At 51.6% G+C, this 20,819-nt stretch overlaps 6 protein-coding genes across 6 annotated transcripts; 2 read left to right on the top strand and 4 right to left on the bottom strand.

Moving 5' to 3' along the window:
- Positions 1 to 1,444: 1,444 nt before the first annotated feature.
- PC9H_001680 (uncharacterized protein) lies at positions 1,445 to 4,062 on the top strand (the record flags this gene model as incomplete). The annotated part of the gene is made up of 5 exons (XM_036771330.1): positions 1,445 to 1,461; positions 1,519 to 1,636; positions 1,688 to 2,316; positions 2,367 to 2,872; positions 2,927 to 4,062. The coding sequence occupies 5 exons, from the start codon at positions 1,445 to 1,447 to the stop codon at positions 4,060 to 4,062; spliced, it is 2,406 nt and encodes an 801-aa protein (XP_036637175.1).
- A 224-nt stretch (positions 4,063 to 4,286) lies between these two features.
- Positions 4,287 to 5,008, bottom strand: PC9H_001679 (uncharacterized protein; the record flags this gene model as incomplete). Its single annotated transcript, XM_036771329.1, has 3 exons — positions 4,287 to 4,490; positions 4,547 to 4,613; positions 4,674 to 5,008. The coding sequence occupies 3 exons, from the start codon at positions 5,006 to 5,008 to the stop codon at positions 4,287 to 4,289; spliced, it is 606 nt and encodes a 201-aa protein (XP_036637174.1).
- A 650-nt stretch (positions 5,009 to 5,658) lies between these two features.
- On the bottom strand, positions 5,659 to 6,371 carry PC9H_001678 (uncharacterized protein; the record flags this gene model as incomplete). Its single annotated transcript, XM_036771328.1, has 3 exons — positions 5,659 to 5,886; positions 5,935 to 6,001; positions 6,058 to 6,371. The coding sequence occupies 3 exons, from the start codon at positions 6,369 to 6,371 to the stop codon at positions 5,659 to 5,661; spliced, it is 609 nt and encodes a 202-aa protein (XP_036637173.1).
- Positions 6,372 to 10,381: 4,010 nt separating this feature from the next.
- On the top strand, positions 10,382 to 11,061 carry PC9H_001677 (uncharacterized protein; the record flags this gene model as incomplete). Its single annotated transcript, XM_036771327.1, has 2 exons — positions 10,382 to 10,554; positions 10,626 to 11,061. The coding sequence occupies 2 exons, from the start codon at positions 10,382 to 10,384 to the stop codon at positions 11,059 to 11,061; spliced, it is 609 nt and encodes a 202-aa protein (XP_036637172.1).
- A 1,160-nt stretch (positions 11,062 to 12,221) lies between these two features.
- PC9H_001676 (uncharacterized protein) lies at positions 12,222 to 16,035 on the bottom strand (the record flags this gene model as incomplete). The annotated part of the gene is made up of 12 exons (XM_036771326.1): positions 12,222 to 12,912; positions 12,966 to 13,048; positions 13,118 to 13,188; positions 13,261 to 13,543; positions 13,595 to 13,852; positions 13,914 to 14,004; positions 14,084 to 14,108; positions 14,196 to 14,378; positions 14,468 to 14,572; positions 14,637 to 14,714; positions 14,807 to 15,592; positions 15,756 to 16,035. 12 exons carry the CDS (start codon positions 16,033 to 16,035, stop codon positions 12,222 to 12,224), a joined length of 2,934 nt encoding a protein of 977 aa, XP_036637171.1.
- Positions 16,036 to 16,667: 632 nt separating this feature from the next.
- PC9H_001675 (uncharacterized protein) lies at positions 16,668 to 18,879 on the bottom strand (the record flags this gene model as incomplete). Its single annotated transcript, XM_036771325.1, has 10 exons — positions 16,668 to 17,063; positions 17,134 to 17,316; positions 17,379 to 17,428; positions 17,485 to 17,610; positions 17,666 to 17,732; positions 17,793 to 17,849; positions 17,904 to 17,993; positions 18,057 to 18,141; positions 18,197 to 18,606; positions 18,820 to 18,879. The coding sequence occupies 10 exons, from the start codon at positions 18,877 to 18,879 to the stop codon at positions 16,668 to 16,670; spliced, it is 1,524 nt and encodes a 507-aa protein (XP_036637170.1).
- Between the last annotated feature and the right edge of the window lie 1,940 nt (positions 18,880 to 20,819).

Here is a 20,819-nt window from a genome sequence, read left to right as displayed (position 1 = left end):
TTTCCCTACTCAATGCTGGTTTCCAGCCGCATGGGTTCTCTGGACACAGCTTCAGGCGAGGTGCGGTGTCTGCAGCAGCTGCAGCAGGATTCCTCAATCATGAAATCCAGCAACTGTAAGGGCAACCTCAAGATAGCCGCACAGTGCAAGCCTAGCAGAGGGAGAATCCAAAGAGATGAATAAGACTAACTGCAATACATGAGAGAGCTGCTCACCTAGCAGAGGGAGAATCCAAAGAGAACAGCATAAGGATTCTCCATGCTAGGAAGCGAAGTATATACTGTAGTAGTGTGGGAGGAATGAAGGGTAACTGTACAGTACACCAGCCACAGGTACGAACGAATATCACAAGGTACGAGGGGGCATGTGATAATGAAGTGGAAGGGGAATGTACAGAAGTCGTGCCAGCGACCTGGGGAAGTGGGGACAAGGAGTAATGAAGTGGGAAAGGAGGATAGAGGTAGCCCGGACGAGCCCCGAAGTGTATCTACGAGTCCGAGCGAGTCCGAGGTGTCCGAGCGAGTCCGAGGTGTCCGAGCGAGTCCGAGGTGTCCGAGCGAGTCCGAGGTGTCCGAGCGAGTCCGAGGCGAGTCCGAAGCGCGGGAGGACTTCGGAGTCACCGGACGGGGCTTGGATGTGAAGGGAGTGAACGGAAGGGAAGCGGAAAGGTAAGGGGGCGAGAGGGAAGGAAAGGGAATGAAGGGAATGTAGATAATAGTCCATGGGATGAAGGAAGGGAGAAAGGAAACGAAGGAGGAAGGGAGAGGGACAGGGGAATAGGAGAAAATAGGAGTGTCCCCTTACAGCAACTGGGACGTTGGCGTAGTGACGCCTACCGTCTCTACATCAACACTCCTAAAGATAGGATCCTCAATCTCTCGTCGCGTCTCCACATGGCCGATACTCACACTTCCGCTTTCGAACCTCCGGCTCTTTGCTTCGCACCATCCCTGGCTTGAGTTCGGCCCCCTGACAGGGGTTTCTCCTTTCTGGAGTTCGGCTGTGTTCGGCATCCGGGTTCCATTCGTCCCCAGTCCGCGAGCCAGCTGCCGAACGAGAGAGCTCGTGGCGACAACGAATACATTCTTCGTTATCCCAAACGAGCTGGATGGACAGCTCATATTATAGAACTGAGAGTTGAACAGTGGTAGTAGATATGAAGTGTTGATATTGCCATTTGGAACGTCCTTCCGTGAACTTGCTCTTGAGCAGAGAGCCATGGCATTCTTCGAGTATTCTTGGCTTGAACTTCAACTTTTTGGGTGCTTGAAGTTCAAAGTGACAGAGTTAACCTGACCCTGAGATAACCACGTGTATATCACATGAGCATCGCGAACGCGCGACAGTTACTGTCACGTCTTGTCACACAAGTCACAAAGTTTCCATCCACAACTCGCACAGCTCCGTTGAAATTACCTGTGCTCCAAGGAGGAGACTGACTGCCATGTCAAAATCAAGTGGGTAAGTAGGCTACTTCAAGCATCGAACTTGAACTCAGGCTGCCTCTTATTTCGTCAGGGCCAGAAATCCATTCACGCACGACGAAGACATTCTCCTTGCAAAGTATATCGCAACTCACAACCCAGGGCGCTATGGAAGGAGCGGAAACGCGTTGTACAAAAAGCTGGTAGCAAACGTACGTTCTGGGTCTTCAACCTCGCGCTTTGTCTCAGGCTTCTACATACAGGAAGACCAGCGATGGAAGTGGAGTCAGCGACACACATGGCAATCGTGGCGTGGCAGATATACAGATCACACGGGCTGGTTTGACCAAGCAATAGCCAAGTATCAAGCGAAGAAGAACATCGCAGTCGAGGAAGCTGAAACTAGTAAATCGACGCGCACTGCAGGACGATCAGACGTGAAGCAGAAGCGGAAGCAGCAGGACGACGACGTGATTGAGACAGTGGACTCGAAACCAGAGAAGAAGCGGCAGAAGGTTGCCGCGACTACTGAAGAACGAGGGACCCAGGAGGAACTTGGAACACCACCCACGACCACGACAAATGGCCCCCCCTTGATCACGACCGATTCTCAAATCAGCAAAGCGTCGGAAAATTCAGATGTCAAGGGGAAATGGAAGCGGGAGGAGGAGGAGAATACCATGTTAGGAATCGGAGCAAAGCAGGAGGAGAAACAGAGGAACATTACGACGCAGGCGAAGCCTACTACGCCTCCGACGAACGTGACCGAGGAAGACGATCCTCTCTTCACTCCCAATGGCAGAACGAACGAGGAAGCTGAAGATGAGGGTGAAGTTGCGGAACAAGTCACACCGGTTGACGAGGGGAAGCCCGTACAGGAGCCTGGCTCAAGGTAGTTTATCTGTCTAGAAACCACAACGCGTAACTAACCCATCAACTTAGAGACGGAGGAATCTACCCCTCCTTGGATAAACTACCTTCCCCAACCCTTGCTGCGCCAATGCCTGGCTCGTTTGTCAACGGCACCTCCCGTCCTCCCAAGCCCAAGCCGCGAAAACGCAAAAGCGTCGTAGATGACGACCCCTTCGTATCATCCCCTGCACCTGATTCTCCTGTCAACGCACAGATATCTTCGCAAAGGGTTCGCAAGCCCCCGATGCTCACGCAGCGGCCATTTGGAGGCACTGTGCATTACTCGTCTCCCCGATGCAAAGAGGACGACAGTGAGCACGAGTCGGACGGGCAGACCGATGGGCATTGGCCCCCGATCAGGGCGAAAGCTGTAGAGTCTGTGGTAGGTCAAGGAGAGCTCGCAGGCAAAACACGCGAGTTACCCAAGGAAGACTCTCAGCAGCGCAGGCTGTCGCATAGGGAGGTGCAGACGGATGCAGAGATGAGCGTGCCTCTAGCATCGACGTCACGAGTTACGCTGGAGGTGATTAATCAGAGTACGTCATGCAGGTTTACGTCTTTTGAGAGCTTTGACTGAATGGAGGTTATAGCGGGAACACATCAAGCCACTAAACGTAGCACCGAGTCTCTTGATCTGAATGTGGTGGAAAAGCGCCGGCTGAAGTCAGTTGACCATCGGCGGCGGCGGATGTCTGCAATGGCCGATTTTGTTCGTACGGACGAACTGTCCACCAGGAACGTCGAGCGTCTTCGAGAACGATATGACGGGCGTCGACATTCAGCGACCGGGCTTGCCACGAGGTCGAGTTCGAAGGACTCAGACCTACGAATTAACTCGCTCAAGCGAGGAGTGCAGTGCTCTACCCGTTCACCCCCCGCCGTTCCTCCTCCATTTATACCATACAAAACGCTTGTTCCGCCATCCGCCGTCCCTAATGAAGAAAGGGATCTCATCAATTCGTTAGGCGTGAGCGCAGCCATCGCGCATCTCGCCAAAATGCACGGCTTCGGGCAAGAAGTAGCGTGGAATGTCTGGAAAGCAGCACGAAGTATTCGCCATACCGACGCCGTGCTCAAGGGTATGCGTCAAAGTGCCGAGATGGAAGGATTGAAACTGCTGGAAGAAGTCATCGACGCGGATAGGACCAGTGCCAGTGACGTACCTGAACCCCAGGCCGACAGTGACGATGCGGATGATGAAGATGACGGTACATCTGTCAGGGCTGACCCTGATGAACACAGAATCACCGCCGAGAGCACGCCCGCACCACGCCGTCGGAGGAAATCCCTACCCTTTGAATATACACCAATACGACCTGGTCAAGAGCTTGAAAATGACTGGCAACCACCGCCGAGCACGCGCGCGGCGACTCTCTCTCGGCTGTTTTTGCAAGGTCGGTGGGATGAGGCCCTTGCAAGGGAACAACGCAGAGCCAGTCTGAGCAGCAGGAGCCTCACGTACACACCGGATCTACATACGAGTGTCACGAAAACAGAACCTAGTAACGACATGCAAATGACGGGAGTCTCGTTAGGGTTGCCCTCTCGGACTCAGACCCCTGCCTTCCAATGGACGAAGAAGCACGACGACGTAATGCTTCGAGCTGGATTCGAAACCGAAACGGACGTTTTCAAATTGGAATCGCAGGTTGGGGATGTCAGGGCCATGAGGCAGCATTTTGTTCGTCTACTTGATATCCTACATCCTACTCAAGCTACTGCATAATGACATGCGTATGAATATAGGCACTCTGGCCGTGATATTAATGTGCGATGCATCCCCTTCTTTGACCCATACCACATATTGCCAATCGTCATGAGACAATCATAATTGTGCAGCCCGTCAGCTGGACTACCACTGATCCAGTGCTGCGGACCCTGTGTAACGTGTCGAGCCTTCTTCATACAACGACTGCGGAGATACTGCTTACTGCCTCCCACTGTAGCCTCCTAATCTCCGGCTGACCGAGCCTTCTCACAGTCTCTGCGCCTTTTCTCCACATATACGAACGTCATGACAATAGCGTCCGCGATATGCTCTCCATCGGGGAGTATCTCGAGGTGAGGCGCTCTGCCTTTGCAGATTCCGGGGATACACAGGCGCCGCCGATGAAACCTTGCAATTGGCCGACGATGCTCGTCGTTTGTATGAAGCTATCTCATATCTGAGCATGGCATTCGGGCGAGGCGACATGGTATGTTATACGTACTTCAGGGTAGTTGAAACCCATCGTCCACCTGTACGACCTTCCATCGGGTGCGGTGAAGGTGCGATACCTACGTGCGCGTTATCACCGCCGTTAGGTGATGTACATCACGGTCAAAAACGAAACGCACCATCCCATGAAGCCTGACCGCACCAGATACTCGTGTATATCGCGTTCAAATCCCCCGAAGTTCAACCGCGAGCTCCCAATACACCGCCAATGAATCTGTGCGAGCTCAGGTTGCCCCCTTGTGCTCAAGTCGTCGCTTGGGCTGATATCTGATTTGGAGTCGGATATCAACAGCCCCCCGAACTTGACGAAGGCTTCTAGCTCTTTGTCCGCCTTCGTGATGGTGGTGGTACGACCCGACAGTTTCCAGGGTGTATGAATATAATATAGCTCCTGCCCTAAGTCATCAACGAGCGTCGCGTTAAGGGGGCTGTTTCGAGATAGATACAGTTTCATTGATGCAGTGCGGGGGAAGGGGGCAGGGGACGTAGCGGGTACTGGGAGGTAAAGATATACACACACGTTGCTGCGGACGGTGAGCATCTTCTGACAAGACCCTATGAAATGCGGTATTCCGCAGTCGACATAGATCAGTGGGGTCTGTTCGCCTCGGGTTGAAGGTGGCTTACGAGGAGAAACGTCTCCCCACCACGTTCTTAGTACAAACGAGTTCGATATCCATTCAGATTCCTCGTCGGAGAAGCAAACACTCTTTCAAGTCGACATCGCTGCTCGCTGGCCCAAGCGATTCTGGAGCACTCTGGTTCGTAGATCGCTAGGCACCTATAGCAACCCTGAAAGATAGCGTAATGTTAAGAATCGATTCAGTCATAAGATCTGTGAAAGAACCTGAACGATCGCACCCCTGCTTGTATCCCTGCTGTGGCAATACAACTTACAGTAAAGCATTCCCAGCGTGATTGACGCGAGTTGACGTGCTGTAGTTATATTAATACGTGTGGTTGTCGGTAGTAAATAGTAGTGTGTAGGTCGGTACAGGGGATGTAGGTTTACAGTGGTATCACGAAGATAATCACGATGGCTACATGTAATTTAAGTTGAGTTATTGACGGAGGGTTATTATACGGCGGGAGGGTACATTATCGTCAATCATCTTCCAGCCCTTTGACCGGGTCACCCACACCAGCGCGGGCATCCCGATCTCTCTCCTTGCGTAACTTCTCCATATATACGAAGGAGACGATGATGGTGTCGACCATATGTTCACCCTCTGGATATATCTCGAGGGTGGCCTTCTTCGACTTGCCAATGAGTTGCGGCTCTTCTGGCTCATACCGAGCGATTTGTGTCCGATGATGGTCTTGTAATGTAAGCTACACGGAGGGGTGAGCAGTGATTATGGTAGAAGTGGACCTCCATACCAGGGCATACGTAGCGTTCATCCGCCAACGGTATTCTTGGCCGTCGAAGCTAGTAAAGACGCGATCTCTAGATACATAAGTAAGATGGCGGTTTTGGACGAGAGTCAACGCGTAGGCACTTACTTTCCCCTCCAGCCTTGCTTCCCTTTGTAAAAGAACTCGCCGATCACAACGTCCTTCTCCCTATACTTGAATCTCGACAAAGACACATCGTTCTTCCACTCTATCTCGGCGAGTTTCACGAGTTGACCTTGGTTATCCCCTCCCTTCCTGGAGATGTCGTCGGACGCAACATTATTCGTGTGAAGGACTCTGCTGACTGTAGTCGTTTTATCGGCGAAGAATTTGAAGGGTGTTTGGGTTTTGTATGTGGCTTGTCCGTCCTCGTCAGTGAATGTCGCATTCAAGGGTATGCTATTCGTTATGTAGAACTGCATGGCGGCGAACGATGCAGACCTGCAGAAGGCCTGCGGAGAGTGGGGGACTCTTAAGAACGAGGAAGCGTACAGAGAAGGAACAGGAGGCAACTTATCGGCCTCCCGTCTTGTATGCTCGGACGCATTGCTCCCTGGTGCGAATTATTCCTTTGATCTTAGAAAAAATCTTCTAGCGTCGTACTAAATGAGAAAAGCAGGGGAAGGCAACAGGGCGCGAGGAACTTGCCGGCATATACTCACCCCAGCACCCGACCTCGTGCCTGAGGACTTTGTAGTTTTTGGAAAATTTGTGCAACACGACCTCGGATACGTGATGCGTTGATGCGCGACCCTATCCATACCATCCAAGATGGAGGTGGCATTTGCCGATTCTGGAAGCGACGGCGGCCCAAGCACGGTTGCATCGGCAAAAAGAAAATGTGGTTTCACTTCACGGCCTCATCGACTGCTGCAATATTCATATTAATGAAAACATGAGTCAGACGGAGGCTAACCGAGTAAGAGTGCAATTACTTACCTGACCTGACAGGTGGGGACAGATGGGCGTACCAAGGCAACACCCGTTTATGGCTCGTTTTTGAATGCCGGGCGCCATTTGTTCCGCATGGAGACTAGCCTCATCCGACACAGCGACCGGAACGAGTGGTTTGCTTGCAACCAAGGCTGAAGCCAAAGCATGGACGCGTAAATTTCCTGAAATGGCAGCATTGAATCGATAGTGCCTGCCGCGGAAGTTGAATACAATCTCCAACGTATTTTATTTCTTAAATTTAGTCTGTATTTGACATTTGGACCTAGCCCATTTTTTACGAAATGCAAATACATGGATCAAGAAAGACTTGAAGGCACCAACGATCGTATGTAGCCCCGGAGGTCCGAGGACATACTAAGGAAAACATGACATGAACTAAGTTGCCAACTAACCGTACGTCCATGGATAAGTTTATGCCTGTTATCTAGAATGTGGAGAGCTATCGAGCCTATCGCCGGGTGGAGGACTTGATCGAGTGACCGCTGGCGCCACGATTGTGCCAAGTAAAAATGCGAGGCTCATTCTTCCTGACTCGATTTGAAGGGACCAGCACAAGCCAGTACCATTGGCAGCGGCAATGCATCTTTGGCTTATCGATAACACGTCAGATGGTGTTACCATGATGCTTGAATATTTGAATCGGGACACACTGCGGCACCATGTGATCTCTGTCTGCTAGCGAAGGTCGCAATCGAGCGTGTCGGGTCATAGACACTGAAGAACTTTGGTGATGATTAGTGTCAAGAAGTAGTTCGAGAAGCAGCAACCCTACACCGAGTTCACTCCTCGAGGAATGAAACTGAAAGGATACCATGTGGTTCTTCTACGGGGCGGACATGAAAGACATAAGCTACGAGCGTGCAGTAGAGCGATCCGCGATAAGCCGATAGTTGAATGGTGAATATCCGACCGGAGTTGCGGAGAAAGCCTGCGTTTAGCAGCGATGGCATCATCGTTTGCTTGCCTTGAGGTTGTGGGGAAGATCAGGAAGGCAGGGACGCTGAGAGTGATTGGTAATGTAGACCACTCGGAACTAACAACATATTTGTGAGGCAAACCGACGAACAGTTTGAACGGCGCGATTAAGAGGAAGGGGATCGAACCTGATAGCCTACTGTATCCTGTGGTCTCCTTGACTCGGCGCGATACGGGCATCTTCTTGAAGATCGCAGAGGAGCATCTTGCAGGAGGCTGTACCGTGCGAGGTTGCCTGATAGGTCGAAGTGGACGGGGAGAAACCTTGACAGAAACAGGGTGCTGGATTCCGAATAGCTCATGGACTAGATAGCTTGAGGCATACGCCTAACGTCGTTGACACTTAGGGTGTGATGTATGAAGAGCAGTTGCGAAAACTCGTGGTGCAAGTTGCATGAACGTCGACATATCGTCTCTGTGTCGAGAAACCGGGAGCCTATTGTTCGGCTACAGTGCACGACATGCGGTGACAGTGGCTACAAGGGGATCATGTCAGCACCCGTTCACACACCATGAAAATCATGCTACTCACTAAATAAGTGACAACAAACAAGCTAGCTGGAGATAAAGTTGACTCAGTGGACATTAGCCGGCCTGTGTCGCTATAGATATTGAGGTGTTAAAACGTAGGATAAATATTATACTTGCTTTTGGCCGGTCGTCCGAGTACGGTTCAAGTGAGATTGGCATACAAAGAGTCGCCGCCGGTCGAGGTCCTGACCTCGTGGGGTTTCGAAACGAGCAAGCCTGTAATGATCACTGTGCGGAACAAAGTGATCGAGGGTGCGTACGTACGTATTTACTTTCAAATGTGCTGCCTGAGATTCCTTGCTTGTTCCGGACTTGCTACCAACTCGTTGTCGTTAGTACGCGCATGACATTGGTGTAACCTTTGGATCCAAGAAGGAAACTTGACCGTCGGTTGAGGAGCTGTACAGCTCTAAGGGCCTTCTTTCCAATAGGTACGATGACCGTGGGAAGGAAGGTGCTAAGCGAGCCTAGTACTTTTCAGTTCGCTCAACGTAAACTCGCTTTCAGCTGCAAGCGACGAGGATTATCCTTTCCTCCTCGACAAGTAAGCCGTTCGTATCAGGTACTCTCGGCGATCGGTAGGGATATCCATTACGGCCTTACTGTGGAATGTTCATTGATGGAGAGCCGACAGTAAAAGCGACTCGGTTACCTTTTCGACCTATGGTATTCTCGTTCTCGACCTACGCTGCAAGTTTTCGGTAGGACTATCACGGTCGTGATTGGTACCAACGCCGACCTACTTTATGCTCTAAAGCGACGGTAACATGGATAATTGAGGGTCGACCTACCCATTTTATGGGCACACCCAACAGCTCAGGCCACATCCTCCAAGTATTTCAGATAGTAAGTCGACATAGAAACCGTTACTATTGTCTTATACATAATAAGACAATTTTTCTAGAGGATCGGGGACGTGCACAAGTTCGTATCGGATCAAATCTCCAAGCGCCTCCAGGGATTCGCCAATACTCTCCGTTCCCGTCGACATCTTTCGTCGGCATCGTGCAGCTGTGACAAACCAATGGAACAGTTCCCCCTCTGAAACCTTTATTATCTCACGTTGGCCGACAACGGCGCTTTCACTGAGTTCATAACGGCATCTCTCATTGACCCTCCCCCATCCTCGAACTCCTTGCCTCAGCATCTCGATAATGTGTGATCGCTGCCACTATCTACGATTGGGCCCACGACAGCTCTCTCCTTTCAAAGGCTTCTAGCTTCCGACCATCTCTGGCTCCCTCCCTAGGATGGGGCCACGACACCACACCGCTATAGGCAACAACAACGGGCTGATGCTACCCTGGAGGTTAGCGCGCCTCCAAGTGACAGCAATGACATCCAGTGGGATTATATTAACTTCAGTCGATTATCTCTTCTCTCCAGCTACACCGTATTTGGATCAATTTCTCAGGAGGTGGTGTTCGCCACCTCCCCGTCGTAACCTCCTTCATCAGTTACTGCGCGTTGATATATATGATCGCGTTGCACATCCTCCTCTCGAAGTCTACGACTCGTGGGTCGTTGCCTACTCCTTCGCCTCCAGAGTGTTCGAAACTCGAAACCGGCGCAGCACTCCTTTCCAAATTCAATGCCAGCCAAAAATATCCACATATCCTCCATCACTTCGTCCGGACTCTAGCCCACTCGTTGCATCAAGTATCGACTGATTCGTCGATTTCAACGTTCAACTATCATTGCTATATATATCATACTCCACGCCCCGTAGTACGCCTATCACATCTGTTTGAAGACTTATATTCATATCCACCTTCCGCATTTCATATAAAACTGACTTGTACGTCGCACCATCTGCAGGCCCACATTTCCTTTCTCCTCTTCCTCTTTGTATTCATCTATCCTTCGCCTCGTCAGAGCCAGGTCGCTCTTTTTTCCAGAATCGTCTACGATAATCACAGCTCTTCGCCTCCACACCGCCGTTCTATTGACATCCACCTTCTCCTTTCCAAGTATGGTTCACATTCCCAAATTCAACGCCGTCCTCGTCGTTTCCGCGCTGGCCTCGCTCATCACAGTTCCTGCGGTCCCTATCACGCAGCCTTTCGAGGGCAACGGCACTGGCAGAACCACACACCTCAAGGCCCTTGGGGGCAACATCGGCGCTGGCGCTCTCCCGAGCTCCGGGTGAGTGAGCCATTTGATACCTGAACCAAAAGACACGAACGCTTACTGGATCGCCTCCCCCCACTTCTTAGACTCAGAGGCGCAAAAGCCGCCCCGTCAGTCGCTGGTGCAGTCGCTACCGCCCCTTCGACTGCGATCAACGGCGTCGCTCCCTCTTCGAGTGTGGGCCCAGCTGCCTCGCAGACATCACCGGATGCAAGCTTCATCCCCTCTCGCCCGACTTCCGTCGCTGCGGTCGCTACTGAAACTGTCACACAAACACTTGTGGTGACGGTTTCGAGTCCTCCCCTCGCCACGGTCACTGTCACGCTCGCGCAGGTTGAGCCGCAGGCTGCTGGCGGAGTCATCGACGGCGTCGCTGGAGGAAGCGCCGGAGTCGCTGCGGTCGGCAACACCCCAACCTTCACCTCCCCTGCCCCCAATCTCCCCGTCGCGACTCGAGTGGCGGCCACAGGACCCAAGCGGGACGATACTCCAAGGGGAGGGAGTGGGCCTAAGCTCATCTAGGTCCTCATCTGGGTCCTCGCTGGCGCCGAGTGTGGTGTAGATGGAGTGTGGTTCAACAGAGCCTCAAGAGAAGAAAGCGGGTAAACAGGGAGGCGGGGAGTAGATATCGGGGACCAGTATAAACATAGGCGTCGCTTGTCGTTTTAGTATTGCAAACTCGTTTGCCGTACTAAGATTGAAGTAGCATCTAACGTTGAGGAGCGAAGGCTCAGACTGAGGTTTAGAGACCCCATATGTATGGGGGGGATCGTGAATCGTGATTCTGAGGGCTCGAAAATTGTATTAGTGCTCTCGAATACGCCTGTGAGACAAGCGGCAACACTCACCATTAGTGCCTTGTAGGACTGTAGGGTTGGCACCCTGTTCAAGCCCGGATACACGATTTATTGTACGTATACTATCGTTTCGTTTACTTCCTGTTTCGGTCCGTCATCAGCTGCGGCCGCATTCATTGTTAGGTACTAGCTTACTAGATTATACATGCACACTCTGCGTGCTTATTTACATCTACCTACAGTATATATAGTACCTACCTCTACCTATGAACAACAAGAAGAAGTTAGTTTCCCCTTCCCTCCGTTGCGTTGCGAAAGTCGAGTCCAGCAGTCGCACGCGGCGCTGCTTGGTCGCGTTTCCGTCCTCCGTTCCGTTCGCCACGTGGTGTTCGGTTTCACTTTGTTCATTCCTACTTCACTTTTGGTGGGAACACACCATTCCCAGTCCTCGCATTCACACCAGCGAATACGACTTCGCACCTACACGACTATTTTGAAGACAAGGTAGACACTTCTCTTGCTTGTCGGATGGTGCAAGCACAGGCCGCTGCTATATCGTCACCAGCCCAAGTCGAGCATCGATCATCGCAGAGCACGGTCTCATCCCTGCGTCTCGAATGGACCGCGCTACGTATGTCATCCTCTACCCTCTTTTCAGAGTTCTTGGAATTTCTGGAGTGCTTAGAAATAATCAAAAGTGAGCGGACCACGCAATCCCATCCACGGGCGTGGAACGTTTATCCGCAAATCGCTACTCTCGCCGGTAGGCGTAGGGGTTGGACACATTTCATAATCGTGAGTATAAGTGTACATGACACTATCGAAAGAGCAATCAACAAGACGCAGCATCCGTGTTCTTGGCGCAATTCGCAATTGTGCCGAGATTCAAGCGAACGATACCCAGAAATTCCCGTCGAGTGGCAACCCAACACTGACGTCCAAAACCTTCGTTGCTGCTTCGTACTCAAAAGCGACCCGACGCCCATTGACTTGCGCCACTTTTGGTGCTCTTTGAACACCAAGGAACCTAACCCTCTGCACCGCAACCCCCGTCTTAAATCCAAACGTTCCGCGAACATCAAGCCTCGCACCCCCAAATGTCATTTTCACATTCGTCGTCGACGCCGGCTGAATCGAAACCCCATCATCCACATAAAGCGCCCCTTCCGCTTTCCCATCACCTCCAATGGCCACAACGAATTCGAAATCCTCCTTCCTCAACGCCGTAGTGGTCATCGCCGACCTCGCACGCAACGGCAGCACCGCCCCGCCCTTGATGTGCAGTGGAATCTGTGTGTAGGGGATATCGTCCAATGTGATGGTGGAGCCCTCCCCTTGCACGGGTGCAAGTGTATGAAAGTCGTAGAAGGTGTCACGCGGGAGATATACTGAGACAGAAGTCGTGTTTTCTTGGGTTACGGGGGAGACAAGGACGGAGTCGCCGAAGAAGAATTGAAGGTCTAGCGCGAACGTCGCGGGGTCCTTGGGATATTTGAACCATAGTGGGTGCACAACGGGCGTTCCGTCCAGGTGGGCTTGGTGGAACGCGGTATAGAGGTAGTCCAAGAGACGGTACCTGCATCAAAGGCACGGTGATGACACACGATATGCAACGAAGATGTGGCTTACCGAATATCGATGGCGTTCTTGGCAGCTTCAGTCACAAGAGGCCAGCGGTAGTATTCTTGGCTAATTGACGTATCTGAATTGTGCTGTAAAGACATGCATGGATGAGTAAAACAGACAGCTACGCGTGTATACAGATGTGATGTCGAGCTTACGTTCCGCATGAATGGGTAAAACGCCCCCAGCATTGCCCATCTCGCGCATAATGTCTCTGTTGTGTTCCCGGCTACATAGAAAAGTCAACAAACAACGCCACCGCCAAAAGCCACAGTTTTATTTTCATGATCATGATACTCACAATACCCGCAAATATCGCTTCCGACCATCGGGACCTGAAACACGCTCGCCATGCCCAGCATCCCCGCGATAGACTTCCTGTACTGATCCCATGCGCTCACATTGTCACCGAGCCATTTCCCCACGTGGCTCCCCGCGCCAGCGAACGTGGAGCGCGTAATGACGAGAGTGCGGAGACCTGGGCGGCGGGCAAGCATGGCGTTGCGGGTGGCGGTGGACATCATGGTACCGTAGAGGTTGTGCGCATCGTATTCGAGGACACCGTTCGCGTGGATGGCGTCGACCTAAATGGGAAGTGTGATTATGAGGGATAGTCGATGGGTAGTGGTACTTGCAAACGCGGTTTTGCTGGATAGCGCGCCAGCGGCGTTGTTGATGGCATATGGCGGATTCAATACGTCTCGATCGTCTTCGGGTTGTCTGCGATTCAAGCCGATATGTTGACGGTAGATGGCAGTTTCTCCTCTTTTTGTGTTGTTATCGGCATCACCAAAGATGGGAGTATTGGGATCAGGAGGTGGAGATGATCGTGGGGGAGGCAATGCCTGCTGAACAGCTTGATCGAATATATCCGTGCATGGGAGGTTGCAGAACTACATTCATATTTGACATTAATGTTGATGTTTCAAGAGAAAATTAGAAGGCTTGACGCACGCTAGCGGGTTCATTCATATCGATCCACGCGCCGTCGATGTCAATCCCGTCCTCGGGATCATAAAATATCTTGAATTCATTGGTCCAGTAACTACGAGCACCGATTATTTCGTTAGAGGGAATCGAAATTAGTTGAGTGATCGGATAGAGAATGAGGATGAGAAACGTACTCCTGGGCTTTGGGATGAAACCAATCTAGTTGTTGGGACGCAGCGCACAATATATATTTGATAATCAGTAAATGAACGAAGGAGGGACCACAATAACGCGAAACACACGAACCTGGGTAGACGGTAACTCCCGGCCACACGAGTCCTAGACTAACACCTCCTTCCCCCACACTTCCGCTTGAGTTGCTAGTGGCCTTGAGCCAGACATCGAGCGTCGTGCCCCGCGTATACGGTAAATACCCGTCTGCGCCCGTTTCTTGAGGAGTATACGCAACAGCGGGGTCGGTCATCAAGACTGCAAACGAAGCACGAGTAGTAGGTAATAGGGGCGCCAGTATGATTCATTAAACCCCAAATGAAGACAAAGAGGTAAAATTTTCGTACCAAACTTCTGATCCCTCTCATGTAAAAACTTTACAATCTCCCTCATACGCTGTTTGGGGAAGTAGTCGGGGTCGAGCGTGAAGATCCTGCGGCCGTGCATGTAGTCTGTAGCGTATACCGGTTCAAGTTTCATGACTGACGCTGGGTTGAGAAAAATAGTAGAACATACCGATATCGGTCCACATGGTCTCAAGCGGGATCCCTGCCTCTGAATAATTGCCTATCACCTCCGCGACGTCCACAAAATCTGCACAATAAGGTGCAATATGGCATCATAGAGTCAGTAATCGTGTCAAAGGATCGTGGAATCCATTAGGGTATTTGGAGTTGGAGACGCACTTTGATACCCAAATCGACATTGATGCAACCCAAAAGACCAGTAAGGTACTTCAGCGGGTAGGCCTACGAGTTGGGCATATTGCTTGGCAAGTTCAATCGGTGTATTTACGTTGGCGCGATTCAGGGAAGTGGATTCAGAAGCGGTGGAAGACGGGTTACCCAAGTGGGAGGTAGTGTCGGGGTTCCCGGAGAGGAAGTAAAGATCTACGATCCCGCCAATTGCCGTATATTCCAAAGCCCATTTCTCGTTGGCATTGTCAGTTGAAGTCGTCTTGGATATCTTAACGTCCATCCCCTCAGAGCTGAGAAACATCACACCATGGGTCCCGCCGACTCTGTGCTCGAAATAGATGGGATGTGTGCCATAGAGGTTCGTGCCTTGCGGGATCCCAAATGCATCGCGTGCCCAGAATGTCCGCGTCAGCGTCACCGTAGAACTGCTGCTAGTATTCGATGAAGTGGAGGTGGAAGACGTGATGGGGTCCAAGCGGAATGCCTCGGTATGCTCGCCCAACCCGTAGATATTTGGGTTTTGTGGGAGGGAGGTCTTGACGCGGACGTATTGGGGGTGGAATATGAGCGGGTGGGCGCTTGTTGAGAAAATGGTTTCATTTGAGGAAGAGCGCGAGATGGTAAATGAGAATGGGGACGCGGTATACGTGAATCGGAGGTCCGCCGTACGTCTGTCCACGGGTCCACGAGATGGAGAGGGCCGAGGAAAGACGGACTCCGGGACCTCGAAGCGTTTCGTCGTTGGATCGGTGATTTTGAGATGGACGCGGTTTTCTAAGAAGATGTGCGAATAAAGTTAGCATATAAGCGATGCTAATGATTAATTAAATAGCCATGGGAAAATACTACGCAGCGATGGGTATCGGATAGAGCAAGATGGTATTGGAATTTTTGTGCAGTAGGAGTAGTCCATATAACTTAGCAGGAGGGAACTTACGGGTCTCGACGACAACCTCCAACTTCAGTCTTTCCACATCGTGGTCCTTGCCACCAGCTCCCGTGCCAGTGCCAAAAAGCGCACAGGGTGCACGAAGGACGAGGTCGGCGGTCAGCCTAGAATCTCCCACCCAGGAGACATTCTGCGCATCGTACCCAGGGCAGTCGTCAGGATCAATCTGAGTGGTCGCATCGTTATTGACAGTAGACGCGGACGCTGCGAGCGCCGATGCCGACGCGCCCAGCAGAGCGAGGGAGAAGAGCAGACGATGAATGTGCATTTTTGCTTCCTGGAGGCTGCAGCAGGAGCCGAATCTTAATATACGGCCATGTCAGCCGTGTGGGTGGATGTCATAACGTTGTCGTTGTCGCATCCGCTGACCATCGGCGAGCTTCTTGAGGTTCTGTTGCATGGCCGAGAAGCAGAGAAGGAGGTCACGCCGACTGTGACTGCATGTGGTGGTGATGTCAATGAAGACCTTCGGAGGTAAGGACCATCTAAATTCTCTCACGCAGTTACTATTGTTGCTCGCCTCGTACCATAAGTTAACCACAAGTCCAAAGATTCAAGGATCAACGCAGCTGCTAGTGCTCAAGGAGAAGTACTGCATATACCGATCATGGATTCGGCCTCGGAAACAAGTCGTTTTTAAAGCCTTCGATGCAATCATATCTTTTTGCGAAGCCAAGAATTATAGCAGGTCGAACAGTGTGGAGTAGCTTATAGTCCCAATACTGTAGACTAACATTCCTTTGTTGAAGCGTATACAGTAACTTGTAAGGTCCATGGGGAATCGGTCGTCTGACTGAGCTCTGGCCAAGCAGTGTGGGCCAAGGACATTTACTTGACAGACGAGCTGTTCGGCAAACGCAGACCACGATGCAGTTCGTGACACCCAATTTCCAATTCCCACTACATGCGTCCGGTGAAGTAGACCCCAGCAAGGGCCAATCCCAGCGCAAGAGCACCGAACACGACACTGGCTGTCGCACCACGCCGCTGCCCGTGCCTCCAAACATCTCCTCGCATAACCTCGCGGCCTCGAGACTTCGCGGCGATCGTGACTCTGTAATGTTTCCATACAGGCGCCCGGAGCCACCACCACTGCCGGGTCTGCGAACCCGGGAAGATGCTGCTGATGATCCCGTCGCCGCCTTTGCGGTACCAAGAATTGCAGTGGAGGAACACCGACCGAGACAGCCGTGCTTGGATCTTCTCGTTGTAGGCATTCGTGGCGTCTGGAGTGACCTCGAACGAGGTGGCGTTGCCGGAAAGGACAGGAGCAATCAACGCGAGGCAATAATTGACCTGGTCGGAAACAGAAACAGGTTAACCAGTCAGATTATCTGCATTTGGAGGATGCAGGCGGAAATCGAACCTGCAATTCCTCTGCGTAAAGCACCGATGTATGGCCCGTAGTTGTGTTCGGCCCAGCAAGCATGTAGAAGTTCGGGAAGCCAGGTAATGTCGTCCCGATGTATGCTCTGGGAGCTCCGTGTTGGTCGTAATACTCTTGAACAGTCTGTCCGTTGACGCCGCAAATGTTAATAGCATACTGATCCTGTAGAAGACGGGAGACCATCAACTTCTACGCTTCGACTATTTATGGAACGAAGCACGGACAGCAACGAAGCCAGTGGCCAGAATGATGACGTCTAAAGGGATCTTATCGCCTTTGTGAAGTACCCAAGTTAAGTGATTAACGCTATCAGGGTTACGGGATACTTACCGCCTTCCATCAACACGCCATCTTCCACGATCTCAGTCAGTCCGTCGTAGATCAGTTGAACGTTCGGCTTGTGCAGAGACTCCAAATACCCGAAGTTATTGAAGAGGATACGCTTACAGCCCAAAGCTAGAATCCATGCGGTGAGAAACTTGGTCAATGTGGCGGAGCAAGAGTAGCATACGGTATTTAGGAATGATATGCCTGTGGTATTGTTTAGGAGCCGTGGATAGCATGTAATGTGTACTCCACTGTGAAGGGCATACAGTATCAGCGGACTTGAAAGACTGTGGTCGGCGAAGTCACCGAACCTTTGTAACGAGCCAATGAACTAGGGAATTGGAGAAAGTCATGTACAAACCACCATACTACATCCAAGGTAAGCTACCCAGCCGGAACATCGGCGGGGGAGTTGGACTAACTTTCATGAACCACATCAGTCTGTACAGCGGCAGCAGCAGTGGCATATGGGTGAAGCACCACTTCCATAGAGGGGAATATGGCTCGCGAACCTACATGGAAGATATCATCAAGGGTCGGTATATTACTTCTAGCAGGAAAGAAGAACCGCGTACCGGAGGTATGATCCACTTGGCAGTGCGACAAAACTGGGTGACTTCAACGCGCGGCTGCTCAGCGATGTGTGGGATAAACTGCGTGCTACCTCCGATAATTCAGCGATGACGGCTGGGATCCCAGAGAAACCAGTACAAACGCAGAGGCCCCGTTCCCGATAACGCCGACTCTCTTGCCCTCCAGAGGGATGTCTTCCCTCCAACGCGCCGAATGGAAGAGGTCTCCCTTGAACTTCGACAGCCCTTGGATCTGCGGTATGTTAGGGGTCTCGAGAATCCCTTGTGCAGAGATAAGAATTTCGGCATGCGTTGAGATTTTCGCTTGGGTGACCACGTTCTCTCCCTCGATTTGATAGCGCTGTTCTGCGGCATCCCACCGAGCACCAACGACACGCGTGTTGAAAACAATATGGGGGTACAGTTCGTACTTTCGCGCCAGACTGATCCAGTACTCCTGGATCTCGGCCTGGCCTGCGTGGGTGTAGTTCCAATCCGGCTTCAGATCAGTGGAGAGCGAGTAGAAATGAATGCCGACATCCGATGCTGCGCCCTATAGGAGACGACCGTAAATCTCCACCGAAGACCTAGAGCGACTGATGGCTCACGGGATATATGTTGTCCTGGGAAGAAGAAGAATCAGAGTGAATGACTCGTGGATCAGTGGATTGGCCAAGTCCCTCCAACTTCAGAAGCCTTTTCGAAGATCTGCGCAGCACGAAATCAATATACGCCCGTAACATAGCGAGGATGTGCTAATCCGTACCGTAAACTGGGCGTGAGGTAGCTGCTGCTTGAGCTTGATCGCAAACGTAAGGCCACCCATTCTACGAAAGATTAAATAGATTCATGCTAGGAGAGCAAGCGATGGCTACCCTGCGCCGATAATTGCGATACTCTTTTGGTGTTCCATTGTTCGGTATGAGAGCGAAGGGGAGGGGGTTTAGAGAGGCGAGTTGGACTTGCATTGTATTTAAGTCTGTGACCTCAAGCCCAGACTCCCACAAAGCCCATGCGAATGTCTTTCGGGGGTAATTGTCAGTCAAGACCAAAGGTGACATCGGGAGTATAACCTCACGCGGAACACGAACCATATGTTTGTTATTTTAGGACAGACGGTACCGTGCAAACGCGCTAAAAATCTGTGGGAAGTCAGAATCGTGGTAAATGAAGCATCGAGCACGGACCTCTCCGAGAGGGCCCTGATGGACAGAGGGGGATAGCCCCCTTTTATCGTGTTGTCGGTGTGTGCATCAGTTTGCTGGCGACCTGAGGGTGGTCATATCTCGCTCCGTTAGGATGCATGCCTTGAGATTTAGGCTGCCTAAGCCAAATACTGAGGGTCCCGAGGATGCATTATTATCCTGTCCACCGAGGAAAGGCAAAGCTACTGCACCGTTCACCTGGGCTCCTTGGGCGCTTCCTCGTCGTCCAAGTGTCTCCTTAGAATGACTTGCTCAGCCGCTTGTCGGGGAACGCAACGCTTCTGCCCTTTGCGTCGAAAACCCTGATTGCATCAGGACACACCAACATCGGGACACACCAAGTTTTCGCTTCGCCATGCACGATCACTCCATTTTCCGTAATATGTACCTTTCCAAAATCTCGCAATCTTCTCCGATACAATTGACATGCTTGTCCCGGGGATAGCCAACGTCAACGATGTACTTGACATTGCGTGAACAGCCGACCATATATGGCCATACCAAGAGCTCGGAATAGCGATTACCAGTTCCGAAGAAAAGTCGGTGAAACAGAGCGGCCGTGTAGAGATGCACTCAAGGCGGCTCCAGCAGGTGGTCAAGGGCAGCGCTTCGATATGACTGATTGGAACGCATTCAAATATTTCAGGGTGTGTACCTATCGGCGCAACCAACTTGGTTCAACGTGGCAAGGAAGAGGATGCGAATCACGTACAGATATCAGAAGTCTAGATAGTCCCTAAAGGACCCCCGACCGAATAGCTTCCAATCACCCACAGAGCAGCCCACAAATGCGCAAACAGCAACGCGCCATGTCTGTCTTTTCTCCTGCTGTTTAATGTCCAACAGTATATGATGGTACGTACGCACCTCCATACACTGATGTGGCTCGGGTAATCGTTAGGGTACTTCGGCCGGTAGCTCGACGAGTCGGTCAAAAACCACAACCCGCCGGATATATATTCATTCCGCATCACCTCGTCACCCTTGGCATCGTGGTGTAGGTGGCGATGATTGACGTTTATGCTGGCCCTGTCCTCAAAGCGAAAGCGTACCGAGTAAGTGCCATACGTCTTTTGAGACGGATACGCGTCACGCGTCTCGAGCTTTCCACGTTCCACCTTCAGTCCCGTCGCTTATTCCCAGCCCCGCCATCAACGAGTACACTGGGAGCACAGAGGTCATGTCTGTAGCAGACATAGACGTGGAACAAGGACAAGGTCATATCCGACTCGCTTAAGAGACGTTGCGCGCGTCGTACTTACCCCCGAAGGAGTCCCCGATCTGACTATTGACAAGTCGCGAAGCTGCGAGCACCGATGTAGCGGGCGGGGAGAGGGAGAAAGTGGTGCATTATTTGTGGGTGATGGTCCGCGCACACTGTGGTGAGAGCTTGTTCGGTCATAGTTCAACGTTCAACGCAGAATCCGGATTCCGATGGCCTCGAGGTAGACTTTTGGTGATCCTACTGTGTGGATGGGTTGAGAGATTGTGATGGAGAGAGCTACAGCAGGTGCGGAAGTCTTTGAAGACCCTGTAAGAACGAAAATGACTCTGCATACTA

The sequence above is a fragment of the Pleurotus ostreatus genome (assembly GCF_014466165.1).
Source record: "Pleurotus ostreatus strain PC9 chromosome Unknown scaffold_1, whole genome shotgun sequence".
Taxonomy (NCBI): Eukaryota; Fungi; Basidiomycota; class Agaricomycetes; order Agaricales; family Pleurotaceae; genus Pleurotus; species Pleurotus ostreatus.
The sequence above is the reverse complement of the archived record's forward strand: the minus strand, read 5'-3'. Positions and strand labels throughout refer to the sequence as shown.